Source organism: Clarias gariepinus, chromosome 9 (genome assembly GCF_024256425.1).
Source record: "Clarias gariepinus isolate MV-2021 ecotype Netherlands chromosome 9, CGAR_prim_01v2, whole genome shotgun sequence".
NCBI classification, from domain to species: domain Eukaryota; kingdom Metazoa; phylum Chordata; class Actinopteri; order Siluriformes; family Clariidae; genus Clarias; species Clarias gariepinus.
The window spans coordinates 1,127,501-1,145,000 of NC_071108.1; the positions used below are offsets into that span (position 1 = coordinate 1,127,501).

General features: G+C 44.2%; 1 protein-coding gene across 1 annotated transcript in view; it reads left to right on the forward strand.

Annotated features, from left to right (window-relative positions):
• Positions 1-17,500, forward strand: part of doc2d (double C2-like domains, delta) — a 26,876-nt gene that overhangs the window by 962 nt on the left and 8,414 nt on the right. Inside the window, exons 2-8 of the mRNA XM_053504302.1 lie at positions 813-1,216; positions 3,222-3,301; positions 3,392-3,466; positions 9,217-9,326; positions 14,234-14,360; positions 14,450-14,506; positions 14,698-14,822. Of these exons, the coding sequence (XP_053360277.1) occupies positions 813-1,216; positions 3,222-3,301; positions 3,392-3,466; positions 9,217-9,326; positions 14,234-14,360; positions 14,450-14,506; positions 14,698-14,822 (978 nt within the window). The remainder of the gene's footprint in view (positions 1-812; positions 1,217-3,221; positions 3,302-3,391; positions 3,467-9,216; positions 9,327-14,233; positions 14,361-14,449; positions 14,507-14,697; positions 14,823-17,500) is intronic.

Here is a 17,500-nt window from a genome sequence, read left to right on the forward strand (position 1 = left end):
GCTGAAAGATCAGACACGAATGTCCATCTTGTAATTGTGCATAAACGCCAAATGAATGGTTGTATAAATCATGCGGGCGTGTTCTTGTGACGCGCACATGCTCATCATGCTATTACACCTTAGCGAGCGCGGGAATGCAAGTGCCTCTTTATAAATAACACGTCACGTGATCATTACAATAACTCCTCCGAACCTGACACATCTTTAAACTCAGAGGTGATAATAAAAGAGCTTTGAAATATGTTTAAACCTTCCTTCCCGCAGGATATAATGTAATGGTTCCCCAGATGTCAGTCATGTTACGTGGAGTTTCTCCTTCTGCTCAGCGTACAGGATGGAGACAGACTGTCTTTATTAGATACGGATTCAGAAACAGCTTTGATCAAAGATTCCATAAAAACCTAAAAATGCTGGATATACGAGTAGACGCATCATTCCGTGTACAGAAACCTGGTGCTTGTGAACAGGACATGGCTGGGGGTTTAAGTCCTAAGAGCTCTCAGGTTTAACACTTGACATTTTTCATTCCTATTTTGTGCTCAGTTGTGAAAACAATCTATAGTGACAGCTGGGGTATTAGGGAAGTGGGCGGAGCCATCAATGCTTTAGATACAAATGAAAGTGATGTAGATACGACAATTTTCTTTGTAAAACTTGTTGGGCAGCGGCTGTAAAAACGCCACGTCCGATTGTTGAGCATGGGCAATGGTTAACGAGTGGGCGGGGCTAGCAAAAAGTTCAACAAAACTGACATTTCTATCCTGCTACAGCTCAGCTTCTCTCTCTCTCTCTTTCTCTCTCTCTCTCTTTAGTCCTTCCTGTGTGTTGGTCCAGATGAGTGTGCCCAAAGCTCCTCCCAGCCACTCCCACTTCCCATCAGGAGGTGGACCTTCTTCTCATCTGACCCTCCCCCCACCATCCTCCTCCTCCACATCTCCCTCCCCCTCATCTGCATCTCCTCCCTCTGCCCCACCTCCTCCGTCTCCGGTGAAGATCTCCATGCAGGAGCACTTCGCCATTAACGTGTGTCCCGGCCCCATCCTGCCCATCCCCAACCTGTCCGACTTCTTCCCACGTTACCACGCCTTCCCCACCACGCCCCCTCCGCCCAGGGACAAACCTGTCGCTCGGACCCGAGAGACAGACAGAGAGAGGGATGAGGACAGACAGGAGGACGGAGAAGAGAGATTGGGCATGGAGTCTGATGACGAGGACAGTGAGTGACTGGATTTATTATTTGATATAATTTTACGGTTGCCATGGTTACAGTGTTGGCACCCAGGCATCTCGCTTTTTCTGAAATGTATCTACTAAATAAAATATTGACATTTCTAAATTCAGGGCCTTTGAGAAGTTGATCTGCATGGTTTTGAAGAAAAGCATGATGTTTCTGGAGGTTCTTTAAAGGTTCTTGAAGGTTCTGCCGTGTGTAAAGTTGAATTTACATTTAGCAGACTCTCTTATCCAGAGCGACTTACATTTTTATCTCATTATACATCTGAGCAGTTGAGGGTTAAGGGCCTTGCTCAAGGGCCCAACAGTGGCAATTTGGTGGTTGTGGGGTTTGAACCTGGGATCTTCCGAACCATAGTCCAATGCCTTAACCACTGAGCTACCCCTACCCCTGAATTTAGACTTGACTTTAGAAACGAAGCGTCCACCAGGCTTTACTTGAACCTTACAGAAGAGTTTATAAATTACAGAAATCTCATATTACTGATCAGTTTTGGTTTTTGATTAAGAAATGCTCTGACAGTAAAAATATAAACAACATTACACATTAAAAAAGAGAAAAAATAAAACCCAACCTGAGCAGTGATTAGGGAGCCCCATCAGCCTCATTCAGCCATCGATTTATATTATATTTTACGAATTGGCGGCACAAAAAAAGGCTGGCACTGAGAACATAGATGAATAAAAAGGTGTTTGTTGCTTACGGAGGAAGAGGACGGTGCGGAGGGGCCGACTGAAATAGAGGAACGAGGAGCAGAAACAAGACGACCTTGCCCAAGGAGCCGAGTGAAATTCAGACTAAACTGGTCAACCATAATGAGAACCACATGGCGAGGCTGGGGAGTTTCCCATCCAGGGGGGTAAAATTAGACACGATACTGCGGAAGCATCCTGTACGATGACCGATCCCCCCTCGTTCCCTAAAACTCAGAGATATCCTGATTAAAATGTAATCTTTTATTTCAAAGCCAAATTTTTAAGGGTAAGAGTTTATATTAAGGGGCCACCAATGAGAAGGCTGTGAGGTGATGGCCATGAGATATCCTGGGTGTCCAGAAGAAAACCACTGGTTAGTGAGACTCATCAGAAAAAAAGGCTTCAGTTGGGTAGGGAGCTTAAAGACTGGACTCTGGAGCGATGGAAAAGGTCATGTGACCTGATGAGTCCAGAGCGCTGGGCGTGTCAGGGTAAGAAGGGAAGCACCCAGGCATCACATCGATGGAGCTTTAATTCCCGGATGGCACGGACATAGTCCAGGACTCAGGGAGCATGAGGAAACATTTACACACATGAACTGGACACTACAGAGTGTGTGTGTGATCAAAGCTAAAGGTCAAATGAGATGTTAGAGCGTGTGTGTCGTTTTTCACGGGGGGAGGGTTGGGGGGATTTCTACCTCTGTATTTTTAACTACATAGATCATACATTGAAACTATATTATAATATCTGAAGGCTTTAAAATAATATTATGATGCAGATTGTAATTGTCTTTATAAATTAGTTTTAATTAACTATAAATTGTAATTGTTAAAATAAGTACATTTAATAGATCATGAATTTGATAATTTGATATTATTTTTAAGTATTTTTTTTACAGTACAATTGTCGTAAACATGTATTCACTCACCAGCCTGTGTTTTTGTCCCTGACTCTGACACTGGAGACTCCTTCCACCTTCACCCTAACACTAACCCTAACCCCAACCCCAACCCTAACCCTAACCCCAACCCTAACCCCAACCCCAACCCCAACCCCAACCCTAACCCTAACCCCAACCCTAACCCTTCACCATTACATTTACACAAAACCTCACAGTATCAACAGTTACACATCAGTGCGTCAGGGGAGAATTAATCAACACCCTCTGACCAGGATGTTGTCACAGACACAGCAGCATTACTCTCCTTAACCTGACCTCTGTGTGTGTGTGTGTGTGTGTGTGTGTGTGTGTGTGTGTGTGTGTGTGTGTGTGTGTGTGTGTGTTAAAGCATACCTGGGGACTTTGGAGTTCAGCCTGCTGTTTGATCAGGAGAACAACTGTCTGCACTGCACTATTCATAAGGCAAAGGTACGACACACACACACACACACACACACACACACACACACTTTCAAACAAAGGTTAATAACACAGCTCCTGGGATGTGTATGTATGTAGGGACTAAAGGCCATGGACTCCAACGGGCTCGCTGACCCCTATGTGAAGCTCCACCTCCTGCCTGGAGCAAGCAAGGTCAGCACACACACACACACACACACACACACTAATGACACTCTCGTGACAATGGCTGTGTACATGCAGCATATAGTGAGTGCTCTATCTCTAACACACACACACACACACACACAAAATCCAGTACCTTATTTATTTAAAATGCTTATGATATTTAATTACAATTAGTTTTTTTTTAACTATCAAATATCTTGATATAGTAAAGCGTTATAAAAAGACGTGATTGGCTGGAAGTTGATTACATCATCAGATCCCAATGTAACACTCGTGTTTATCGCCGTGGATTCACAGGACAAAGAAACGAGTTGTTTCAAGAGTTTATGAAAAGGCAGTTAATTGGGAGTGTGTGTGTGTGTGTGTAGAATGTAAATTGTTACTCTTTAAACTGTTTAATTGTTATTGAGCTCTTTATGACTGTATACTGTGTATAATGCTGTTGAGTTCTAAACCACTTTTTTTACTTCAGTGAACATTTAATCAACATTTAATTGTTGCTTCATATTAATGAACGCAATTTTAAAAGAAATCTGTAAATTAAACTAAACAAGAGTCGCTGCTTAATGGAAGGACAGAAGGAGGTTCTGTTAAAGACGGTTCTGGTAACGCCTGAGTAACTTAGCGCTATAAAGCTCTATAAGTGAACACGGCCATGAGCGCCGGAGCGAATGTTAGCACATTTGGTTATTGAATCCTGTTCACACTTTAATCAAACCAGCGAACAAACAACTGTGCAAATACTTTAACTCCGCACAACCTACTCAACCCAGAGAAAACAAAGTATAGCAGGGACTGGGACGATGTCTCCATACTGTAAATTATATCATACACCAGTTAGTTCTGAGCCAGTAATCTGATTGGACGAGAGGCGTTATTCCACGAGTGCTGATAACAGACAGTAACAGCACTGTGTAACTCTGTGTATGAGTGGGCGTGTCCCAGGTGTTGTCCAGTGGTTAATGACACTAACTATGTGTCTCAGCGTGGGTGAGAGTAGGTCTGTACGGTCCGCAGTACTGAGGAGAGAGCAGCTGTCTGACTAAACCCACATTCACACCCAGTCACAGAAGCACTTTCAGTAAGAACACACATCTGATAACGGTATGGCGTCTTAAACAACATGCTGTCTCTGCACAAATCACTTCTAAGTCCTTCTCAATCGCCTCTGAACCGCCCGCGTCGTTCTGTTCACGGCTAACGCTTAGCTACAAAGCTAACTAGCTTCTAACACAAGGCTGAATTCCACATCTCTCTCTAACCCTTGATCAAGGGCACTACTTGGTGTTTGAAACAAGAAAGTGTACACCCTACATAGTCCACTAGCTTACTATTTAACACTATTTGGAATTCGATCCCAAAACCCGAAAATTAACGATGCTGATATTCTTAAGTGTAATAAGTGTAAATATAAAGTGGTGAGTTTCTCAGGACTGTCCACCACCTCCATGGTTTATTCTCCTCACAGTTTGGATACAGAGTACCGCCGTTAAGAGTTTAACACCACTCTCACCTCCTGTTAATTACACTAACTGCCAGTCGCCTGCTCCACCGGGGATATGTGTGGGCGGAGCTAATTAACTGATTAAATAAAGAAACAAATCATAATCTTTTAATAATAAATGGTCTTTATAGAACTGTCCTATAAAAGCACTTGAGGTCGTGATGTTGTGCTGAATATCAGCACGGCTGTGATATCTCCACTTCTCGCTCCGCCCCCTCGTGCCTACGACCCCATCATGGCCATGCTGATATTCAGAACAACAGCACAGCCTCGAGTGTCACCCTGATTAAAGCAATAATTGTAGCTGCATGTCATTTTGTTGGAGTTGCGACCTGGTGTCCTTCTGACGCAGTAACAGTGACCGAGTCGTTGCTGCAGACCCTCACACTCGCAGCGTGGGACTGAACGGTATCTCGAGTGCCTGGTGCAGTCAAACATGGCCTCAGCGTCTATAATTTCTCTCTGTGGCCACTCAGGGGCGCTGTGGTGGTACAACCTTTTGTGAATCTGGTTGGAATTTTAAGGTTCAGTTTGGCATCGTGTCAGAGCATCACCAAGACAACAGGTGTAAATAAGGTGTTGGGCTACTTCCTGTTAGTGTCGTTGATATAAACAAACAAGCAAACAAAAACATGATATGGTTTTTTAAATTGCTGTAAAATAATAGTTTTAAACCACTGAATTTAATATAACTTATAACTTAAAAACTTTATCTATAACTTATAATCTATAACTTAAAAAATAAAATTATTATGAGTAAATATAAACAATAAACAAAAACAGTATCTAAAGAGAGTGAAATTCATTCAGACACCCTTAACACACACACACACACACACACACAGAAATGACACACGTTTAATCTCTTTAATGTGATCCATCATACAGTATGTGTGTGTGTGTGTGCGTGTGTGTGCACATGTACATGTGTGTGTGCGTGCATTCCATCAGATAAAGCTCAGCAGTGTGTGTAACCCTTGTGTGGGCTGATAAGTGGGGCATGTACACACACACTCTGTCTCTCTCTCTTTCACTCGCTCGTCCACGCTCCGTTGACGTGAGTCGCGTAACAATTTGTGCTGTTTCCATGGCAACCACCTGCTGCTGTCCCCCGCTCACCTGTCTGTCTCTCTGTCTGTCTGTCTCTCACCATCGCTCCATCGTCGCGCCTCTGTTTCAAGGTCATAGAGGGTCAGACAGATTAATGAGAGAGAGAGAGAGAGAGAGTGAGGATGTATACCACACACACACACACACACACACACACACCTGCTGCTTGGGGAATCACTGCCCCGGCCCAGATGGAGGGATGATGTAAAAGGAGAAGAGAGAGAGAAGAAGAAAGAGGTGGAAGATGAAACATTTGGGGAAAGCTGCAGCTGTGTGTGTGTGTGTGTGTGTGTGTGTGTGTGTGTGTGTTGGAAAGTATGGAAATAAATAAAGAATACAAAGAAAATTAGGGAGTAAAACAGGAGTGTGGAGAGCAGAGGAATGTGAAGGGAAGAGGAGAAGATGACAAGAAAGTGAGGAGTGTAAAGAAAGAGTTAGATGGACAGGATGAAAGGAAGATGGAGGTGAAAAAGAGGAGGTGAAAAAAGGAGCAAAGAGAGAGAGGTTGGAAGGAGAAGAGGACATGGAGGAGAGAAAAGGGTGGAGCAAAGAGAAAGAGGTGGAGCAAACAAGAGGACAAGGAGAAGAGGTGAGTAGAGGAAGGTGAAATGAACAGAACAAAAAGAAGTGTGAGGAAAGGTAAAGAGAGCAGATGAGAAAAAGTGGGATGATGAGAAAGAGGGAGAGATAAAGTCAAGGTGAAAGGTGGATAAAATGAGAAGACGAAGAGAAAAGAAAAGAGAAAAGGAAGTGTGAGAACAGAGAAGGAGTTCATGAACTAGGATTAGAAGAGCAGAAACTGAGAAAGAATGAGAGACAGGAGAAAGAGAAAAAAGAAAAGGACAATGACATTGAGGAGGAAAAGAGAATGAAAACAATAAAGGAGTAAAAAGGGAAAGGGAGAGGAAGGATGACATTTAGAGAAAAGGAATTCAGTGAGATAGAGAACGAGAAGAGAAGAATAGACGTGTCTGCTCCACCATCCAGAGCCAGGTGTTGTCTTGGAGCCGTCAGTGGCGTTTGGGATGCGACCCAGCTGTATAGGAGCGAAAGAGAGGAGGAGCGCCGCCACTTCCTCCCTCACCCAGAGCCCAGCGCCTCGTCCTCACGCGCCCAAAATAACACCCGAGCTAAAATCTCACACACATCATCAGGGGGTTATTCTGAGATACGCTGCTGGCTAAAGCTGAGCAGGCAGGGGGGTGGGTGGGGGGGGTGCGTGGGGGGGGGTGCTATGGGATATGGCACAGAGCGAAAAGGAACAGAAAGATCGTAGCCTACAGGTTAGGTTTCTGTGAGCTACAGCGCTCACTCCGCTAGCTCTGTGCGTCTGTAAGGGGAGTTCATGGTGTTCAGAGTCGAGTTGCGCGGCTGAGGAAGTGCCGCGTCTGACTTCACTCTCTAGTCACTATGTTGGCTCACCCATGTCAAAGATAGATCATTGAATCGCCACTGGGGGGAGCCACAGGTGACTGATAGCGTCTGAAGGCATTATCACTCTGAACGGAAAAAAATGTTTTGTTAAACGTAAGCTGAAAAGAAAAAACAATGTATAGAGACAGTTTAAAAATGAGACATAAAATACTTATATGATAATATGCAAATGAGGAAATCGAATCAGAGCCTTCAGTAGAATATCTGCAGTAGATCACTGCAGGAACCGTGCTAGCTGTAACGATCTCAAATTGATTTCACACAGCCTGACACATTGTAGTTACAACAAACGGTCAGATGGTGGTGCTGGACAGTCATACCTAAGACACATCCTTTTTTGCCAAATTCTGCCCCCACATGTCCAAAGCACTTGCATAACTTCTAAAGGTGTTTAAGCCTCTAGAGACGTCTGAGATCTAAAAGTCTGATTCGCTCTCCACGTTTCCATCCAAGGACCAGAGAACATCCATCTATTGTCTCTACTGCTACAGTAAGGGGCTGGAGCCTATCCCAGGGAACTCAAGATCAGGGACACCCTAGAAGGGGTGCGAACCCAACAAGCATGAGGAGAACATACACAGAACAGGAGCAACATTCAACACCCTTAACCCTGATGATGTGACGCCGCGGCGCTAACCACTCCGCCACCGTGCAGGACCTGATTGTAAAAGTAATGAAGTTCAAAGTGGCACAGAGAGATTATTTCTTCATTAGACACACCATTAAACAAATGTTTTTTTTCTTTCTATCAGTCTGAGATCTCATTCACATTGACCTCAGTCCATCGAGCCAGTCGTTGCATTATTAACGGCGCATTACGTTGCAGAATGTAAATAGAGTTTTGCTGATTGAACACACACAATGAACAATATCATGTTGGCTAAATAGCTACTGTGCTAACTGCTAACTTCAGGGGCTAACTACTGAGGATCTGATCTGATTCCTCCTCAAACATCAAAGGTTATTTGAGCTCAACATCAGGGGATGCAATCAAGGGGAAGTGAACAAGGGAAATTAAGAAAAAGGATTAGAACGCAGCCCTGTTTATTGGCATCATAACAGATTGTATTGAATAGAGATCAGATGTGATATTAAGAGATCAAGAGTTGAACAAGGTACGAGATTATGTGCGTGCGCGTGTGTGTGTGTGTGTGTGTGTGTGCGTGTGTGTGTGTGTGCGTGTGTGTGTGTGTGTGTCTAATAAGTGTGCTACCTCAATTTACCGATAATTACACAGATGGACCTTAATTGGTCAGATCCGGTTTGGGAGTCTGACATCTGTTAAGTTTGTGTCTTCTTGGACATAGACCAGATATTTCATAAAAGACAGAAAGCAAGGTGGTGTGTGTGTGTGTGTGAGTCATGAGAGAAAGATAAAAATGAAGCTCATCTCACCCCCACATGTCATGCATATGGACTAATATACACATCATCATGGCCTTCATGATCAGTCGAGCACGCGGGCAGGTACTCTGAGACGCTGCTTTATTCCTGATTTGGCTTCAACCAAAACAGGTTACTGCCTGGGAATTTACATTATTGACCAGTGCCCTCAGTGGAACAGGGACCTATTTCACAGCCCTAAGCTGCCACCCTAAACCCTATTTGATTTTTTGTCTGCAATGTAGTGCCAGTGTAGTGCCATTCCTCACTGTCCCTAGTGCACTACATGATTGAATACATAGCCTTCCTGTCTTTCTTTACACAGGCCAATAAATTGCGCACGAAGACCCTGAAGAACACGTTGAATCCGGTTTGGAATGAGACCCTGGTGTACCATGGGATTACCGCTGCTGATATGACAACAAAAACTCTCAGGTACGAGTGCCACCTTCCACACTAGTGCCAGAATCACAGTCTGACTTGCGTACTAGTGCTATAAAACACAATCAGGTGCCTGAACTGAAGTCTATACACAGGTTCTAGTGCTCTGTTTCACACTCAGTACCAGAACTTTCATCCATGTATAGGAAGTTGGGTCCATCTTTACTCTCAGAATCACTCTCAGAAATCATGCAGACAGTTAATTGGGCATAAAATGTATTTATGAAGCTTCCTAGTCTTACTTTTAGTGTGGACTAGGACTGCTCCTAGGACAGCATGTGATATTACTGATTATGATAAAAAACTATCTAAAGAATGTCCCCCATTGTACTTCTACTCCTAAAAATAGGGGACCAAAATTGCATAACTCTGGAAATGTTTGGCTACTTAGGAGAAATTTCCTATTTTTAGAAGCTTAGGAGGTACGGGCCATGATCTGCACTCCTTAATCAGGTAGACTGTACTCAGTCCATCTCAGGAACTAAAGCTGTTGTACACACTTCAGTACAAGAGGTCTAGTCAATGCTTTGCTAGACTTGTATTTCATGTAAGAGTACTGGAGGTGTAGTACACACTGTGGAATTAGGACCAGGTCCTGGCTTCATTATTGTTTGCTACAAATTGGAAATAGTTCAAATTATGGCCTGAAGTGGCTCCAACACTGTCTGATGTCCTTAGCTAGCACATAGTAATGAAACGCTAAGGCAAAGCAAAGACAGAGCAAAGACAGAGCTAAAGCAGGCCTATGGCACTTGAAGATCGCACTGATTGTAACATGCACAACCTATCACAGTTATCAATAACAATTACAGTAAAAATATTAAACCTAATTTGCCATTCAAACCATAACATTCCTTGCAGTCAAAGGGCGTGGCTCTTTGTTTAACTGCTGTGTGTTACATGACAGCTATGGTTTGCCGACGGTTGACTAGAGAAGGGCAGGAATGACGAGGGTAGGCTCATGGACATATACGGTGGAACTACAGCAGACCTCTGAGTCATAAACAGTACGAGTTCACCCCCTCATTTTTTAAGCATATTGAAAGAATTGTAGTGCATGTGAGCATCACGACAGTTGACCCTGACACTCCTCTGGAAGCCAGGAACTTACCATATGACTACTACTGCAGTTCGTAGTGAAGTTGAGCAAAGATTTTGAATTCGGGAACTGGCTTTGAGAGATGTAGTCCAGAACCAGGACCCAGAGTTGTAGTCTGGCACTTCAGCTGTATTCTACACTAGACTTTTTTGCTGTAGATTTCTGGCAGACAAGACTTTTGTTCAAACTTTGGAAGCAGTATTGCTGTCTAAAAACAAGAACCAAAGTCATTGTCTAAACTTAATCATGGTTGATAACTGAGTAGCAGAGTGGTAGTCTAGACCTAAGTACACCACAGCTGTGTATTCCACACTTGGATACACAAGATGTAGGCCTTGTTCTGGTACGAGAGCTGTACCTGTGTGTTAGATCTCCAGGTTCCACTCGAGCCTATTCCACAATCAGGAACCTGAGTTAGAGCCCCAACACGTCCCATAGAGATGAACTTTGCACTTGGGTCTAAGATTTTTCCTGACAGCCTGTCGTCTGCACTTGGGTACTAGAGTCACAGTCTACACCCAATTACCTGGAGCACGGTCTGGGTTCCTCAGTCAGACCACAGTTCATGTATCTGAGTTAACACAACATGTTTTGTACTTAATAAAAGAGAAATAACGTTCTATTGCATTCCAGAAGACTAGAGCTGTAGTTGACAATAAGGTCTCGTTCCAAAAATAATTATAATGAAAAAAAGTGCTGATTGCTTATTGTGTGACCTACAAATCTTCTTTCGTTTATGTTATTAATCACTGAGGAGACCTGCGAATTTCGTGCACATGGGTGTCAAAAGCAAATGAGAAAACTGATGGAAGACAGATAGAACAGACGTGAAAAGGGATGAAGTATGAGAAAGGGAGATAGGAGAAGGGGCAGGGGGGTGGGGTGCGGGGCATGGGAGGTACCATTCTGTGGCACAGTAGGACACAATCCTCCGGCGATCAAACAGACTCAGACACTTGGGTCCGTCCTGCTGAGTGAGGGCATGTTGAGACACACAGAGAGAGAGAGACACGGAAAGACAGGGAAAGAACAATCACAGCCAAGAAGCTCTCCCTAGGAGGCTAATGAAATGGAGAGCTGGAGGGGAAAGAGATTATTGAGAAGGCGTGTGTGTGTGTGAGTAAAGAGAACAAGATGGACGATTAATTTTAAAGTAAAGGAAAGATATGTTAATGCAGAGTGTGCTATAGTGAATATAATATAGTAAAGGAAAACTCTCCTCCCATCCTTTTAATCAGAGTCTGATTGGAACACAGCCGAGAACACGGTTTCGGCTGAATTAACAAGAAAAAAAGTGGAAGTTAGCACCTAAAACAGGCCAGTGATGCTGAACGTACGCCTGGCAGGTTGTGATGAATAACTGAGCTTGCTGCTGATCCTCAGAATATTCGCTCCTCTGCCGTTTATAAAGTAAAAATAAAACTCGTTAATCATGCATGACCAGAGATAAAGCGCCGGTCACGCAGGACTGTGTCTCGCTATTTTCTTCTCCTAAGTGGAGCGAAAATCAATTTTCTCTGTTCCCAGGACCCTGTGCTCCCAAAGTACCCGGCGTTCCCAATGTTCCAGTGTTTATGTGCAGTGATCTGGGAAAACACCTTGGATGTCCAAATATTTGACCAAAATATTTTCTTTAGGTTCTTATTTTAACCATCGGCAAAGGGCCAGTTTAATGCACTCTGTTTAATTACACACAGTGCGCCACACAAAGGATTCAATCGTTTAAATAAATAAATATTAATGACATTTAACCAGCAGGCCAGAATGAATCAGCAGAGATCAGACAGGGGAGGAACATCTCTGATATCACTGTTTTTCTCCATGACTAATCAGGGTCCATAATGGTTCTCCATGACTAATCAATGTCTGCTAATGTTCTGCACAACTATTCGCTGTCCACCGTGTTCTCCGCAACTAATCACTGATCATGATTGTACCTGATGATAATTAAACCCTCAGGAATCTCGAGGAATCTTCGGTGGGCGTTGTTTCCTGTTTTCTTCTCTTCATGGCAACAGTTACAGAAGAGAGGTTTTCCCGTCCGTCACCATTTCCTCTCATTCATCTGGTTTGTGTTCTTCATAAAAATCTTTTTACAAAATGTAAATACATGAATAGGGGTTTGTTGTGCCGATGCTGACGTCTCCCTAAAAGAAACAAGTATAATAAATCTATTATTTTTCAATCTGAAATGTCTACATAAACTCTTCTTTCTTCATGTAAGACGTCTTGACATCTGCAGGACCACGATGAGTCAGTGAATGTGCTGGTAACTTTCATGTCCTTGAGGGAGTTTTCGAGCGAGCGTGAGCTGCTGCCCCCCTGAGAAGAGCTGGAACGGCGAGCGGGTGGAGTGTGACGCGCGAATAGAGACAGTGTTAATGCACTCCGGCTTTACTCCGCTCTCTAATAAAACTAACCTGTAGTAGCTGTAATGGAAACACACCGTGCTCCTCGGGCTGACGTCTTTGAACCGAATGTAAATGGATTGCTCTGTACGGTTCTAATCCTTCATCATTTATCCTGCTGAACCCCACAGCAGGAAACGCCAACACCTCGACGGAGCTGTGAGAGAGAGAGTGATGAACACGCCTGCATTTTTAGCCTGAGTCTCACACCTCAGCTCACATCACGCTGTTTGTTTATGAGCACACGGGGAAACCAGAAGGCCCTTGCTGATGCCTCACGTCGTCACACGTCCTTTTGCGAGGTCAATGGAAGGTCAAGTGGACAATTGGGACAAATTTTTCAGGTCTGTTTGGGGAAGAGGGAGCGCTGTGCCTGGGTCAGAGAGCTGGTCTCTGGTCCTCTTAAAAACAGTGAGCCGAGGTTGGCTTCGTCTGAACGCTGGTGTGCAGGGACGCCAGGGCTCAAAAATGTCTCCGCTATTTCAGATCCTGAAAGGCAGGACGCACTTTTCCATCAGGCTTTGGGAAACCAGGTCACTGTGGCGCACGCATTTCTATTCTGCCTCATTATCATCACGTGCACGCTCATTATCAAACCCATAATCTCCTATTTTTTTCCAGGATCAGAAATTTTTCTGTACATCATATCCATGAGAACACATGGTTTTTGTATTTCTCCGAATCACTTCATGTTATTCCTGAGCTGTTTGATGTGACTGGTACCAGCACCATATCGCCCCCTACAGTGCTGTCTACGTACTTTATGTAGCTTTTATAGACAAAATATTTTTTTAAGCAACAAGAAGGTAAAAACTTTGCTTTGCAGCATTAAATTTGGGTAGGTGGGCGTGGCTTACAACCCAAAGGTGGAGCTTTAAGTTACACTGTATTAAAAGTGATTCAGATGAAACTGCAGTTCACCGTTGGGTGGTTCGAATCTTTTTTGTAAAAAAAAAACAAATAATTATTACTTTTCTTTACGTTTCATGTGTGAGCTGTACTGTAGCTTTTTGAGGTGTGTGTGTGTGTGTGTGTGTGTGTGTGTGTGTTCTGGATGTCACCCAAACGCCTGCTAATGTCCGCTCTGTCTGTGATAATGAAAGAGAAACGATGCCAAACACTGGGGGGATTCGGTACCAAGTTTGGATACTGGAATGAACAAGCTGTCAGCTCCCTGTGTGTGTGTGTGTGTGTGTGTGTGTAACATCTGTCAGCTATGACTAACACATCACAGGACAGGAAAGCCTGGGAAGATGACTTTCCTGTCCTCTTCCTCTTCCTCCTGCTTTATCTCTATTTCTTTCTTTTTTCTTTCTTTCTCTCTGTCTATTTCTCTCATTGTATCTTTCTCTCTCACTCCATCTCTCCCCCTGATCCCTCCCCTCCTCCCCCAGGCTGTGTGTGTGTGATATGGACCGTTTGGGTCGTAACGAGTTTATCGGTGAAGTCCGAGTCGCTTTGAAGAAGCTCAAAGAAGGAGAGAGCAAACGATACAACATGGGATTGGAGAGAATCGCACAGGTATGTACTGTGTGTGTGTGTGTGTGTGTGTGTGTGTGTGTCTGTGTGTGTGTGTCTAAATGTGTAATGTAATCTGTAATTCACTGCAGGTGCGAGAAGGTAACAATCAGATGGTGGATCAGAATTCACAACTAGCAGAAGAGGAGGTACACACACACACACACACACACACACACACACACACACACACACACACACGTGACAAATACTAATCAACTGATTAACAGAACCAGTGTCAAAACCATTATTGATTTTCTGAGCCTCACTGTCTCTCTCTTGTGTGTGTGTGTGTGTGTCTGTGTGTGTGTGTGTGTGTGTGTGTGTGTGTGTGAGACAGCGGGGACGTATCCTGGTGTCTCTCTGTTATATTGTGGAGAAGACGTGTTTGGTGGTGGGGATTATTCGCTGTGCACACCTCGCAGCGATGGACTCGAACGGCTACTCCGACCCCTTCGTTAAGATGTGAGTGAAGGTTCATGATGCTAATGGTGTAGTCTTAAGGGTATATGGTTTAGGGTCCAGGGTGTAGGGTTTAGGTTTTGGAGAGTAGGGATTATAGTTTAGGGTGTAAGGTGTCGGACTGGAGGTCCCTGTTGGCCTCCACACACTCCGGTTTGACCACGCACATTCCTAGATGGTTGAATAGTGGACGGTGTTAGGGGTTAGGGGTTAGGGATAAGAGTGTAGGGGTTAGGGATAAGGGTTCAGCTTTCAGTGGTGGTAGGGCTGTTGTTGGTCTTTCGGTTCCTCCCAGCAAGGACCATCCGATCCGCACACAAGATTGGCGAAAGGGTTACTTTAAAGTTTTAATGTATTAAAGGTTGAGATTATGGTTAAAGCAAGGTGTTAGGACTAGTGTGGTGTAGGGTGTCGGGGTTAGAGTTTAGGGTGTAGGGGTTAAAGCATAGGGTTTAGGGTTTAGTGATAGGATTACTTTTGGGTATTGATGATTTTTAACGGTTTTTGTATCGATGCTTATGGTTAAAGCCAGGTGTTAGGACTAGTGTGATTTAATGCCTTCAAGGATTAGGGATTGGTCTTAAGGGGAATTATAGGGGTTTTAGGATCAGGGATTAGTGTTTATGGATTGGAGTCGAATAAAGTTTGAGTGTTTCGTTGTCTAAAGTTATATTAAATCAAATATTTTACTGTTAATTGGTTTAAACTTAAAATGATTTAAGATGAAACATTTTTACATTTTCTCTCTCTCTCTCTCTCCACTTGAAGTATGAATGTGTGTATGTGGGTATGTGTGTGTGTGTCATGCAGTATTTCTGTAATTAAGACTCATTCATGCCTCTTTTTAATTACAGAGTGTGTGAATATGTTGATTCCGGGTAATTTTCATCACTGCAACTGTTTTTGCTGAGTGTGTGTGTTTGTGTGTGTGTGTCTATGTGTGTGTGTGTGTGTGTGTGCAGTATTAGAAACCTAAAAATCCATACACTCAGTTTACATTCTGATAATTTTTGTGAACATTTGACTTGCAGTAACTTAGGACATAGGGTATAGGGGTTAGGGTTTAGGGTGTAGAGAATAGGGCATAGGGTATAGGGTATAGGGGTTAGGGTTTAGGGTGTAGGGACACTGAGAGGATGCTGGCGTGCATGTCGCCGCTTCCTGGATCCGTACAGTTAGATTTCAGTTACATTTTGAACGCTGGTCAAATAATCCTGCTTTTCACAAAGTTTTTCGAGCTGTTGTTTTCCTCTTTGTCTGCTACTACAATCTAACTCGCGATTGCCGGACACTGCTTCAGTAACGCTAATTATACCGATGTTTACAAGCTGAGTTGTGAAGTAGTTACCTACCATGTCCTCGATGCACAGGATCTACTGCGATCTGCCCGCTTGCATCACTGCTTACATCACTGGAACTGTTCTGTCAAGTAGTCCTCCTTAAGTCACCCTGCTGTCTGAGTCTCTTGGAATATAATGTTAGCGTTGGTTAGCAAGCCAGCAGGCGAGCTAAGTGCTGTGATTACCGGGTGCTTCTCCTGTCACGATGACGCCCATAAGATACACCCCAGATGAACTCCTAAAATGCAACACTGCGCTCCTCCCAAATTGCCCTGAAGTCATTAAATCGCTTCACCTCCTGAGATGGCCACCCTATGTGCATAGGGCTGTTCGTCACAAGTTTGTTTACACGGACAAAACTCCGGCTATTCCTGTGGTTACTGGTCATGCTTCCTTGCAAAGACGTCTCCAACGCAAACCACGCCCATCACCTGCCAATCTCCGGACCCTGGCCTGCGTGGACAGCTCTGCACCCACATACAGGATAGTCTCCTTCATGTTACAGAACATCAGATCCATAAACAATAAAGCGTTACTTATCCATGACATTATCACAGAGAAAAAAATAGACTTTCTATGTTTAACTGAAACATGGCAGAGCTAGCAGGACTTTGTCAGTCTCAATCAAGCTACCCCACCTGGCTACACATACATACAAAGGCCTCGTTGCCTGGGTCGTGGTGGTGGTCTGGCTGTCATACACAATTCTGATATCTTGGTCAAAGAACATCCTGTCAATGCTTCATCCTTCGAGTGTCTCCATCTTGCTTTGACTGAGATTGCACAGCTACAAGTGGTCCTTGTATATCGACCCCCCAAAGCTTCCACCTGCTTCCTCCCTGAGCTCTCGGAGCTGCTTGCCACCGTCTGCCCCATGACCCCATCTACCATTCTACTAGGTGACTTTAACATCCATGTGGACTCTGGCAGCTGCTCTTTTGCGGCCGATTTTCTGTCACTTTTGGATTGCTTTAACATCACCCAACATGTGCCTGGCCCCACCCACATCAAAGGACATACCCTGGACCTGGTGTGCACCACTGGCACACCACCATTACTTCTCCAGTGCACGGACCTGGCCATATCAGACCACCATGCTGTTATGTTCTCTGTTCCTCTGCCCCTACTCAGGCAACGCCACGTACAGACCATCACCTTCAGGAAGACCAAAAAGGTGTGCCTGCCCCTGCTCTCCAGTGCCTTAGAAACTCACCTTGCTGCTCCCGCCTCTGGCCTATCAGTGGCCACCTTGGTGGAACACTACAACACTGCTCTCTCCACAAGTCTGGACTCTGTGGCCCCTCTTGTTACGCGTTCAGTCTCTTTCTCCCGACCTGCTCC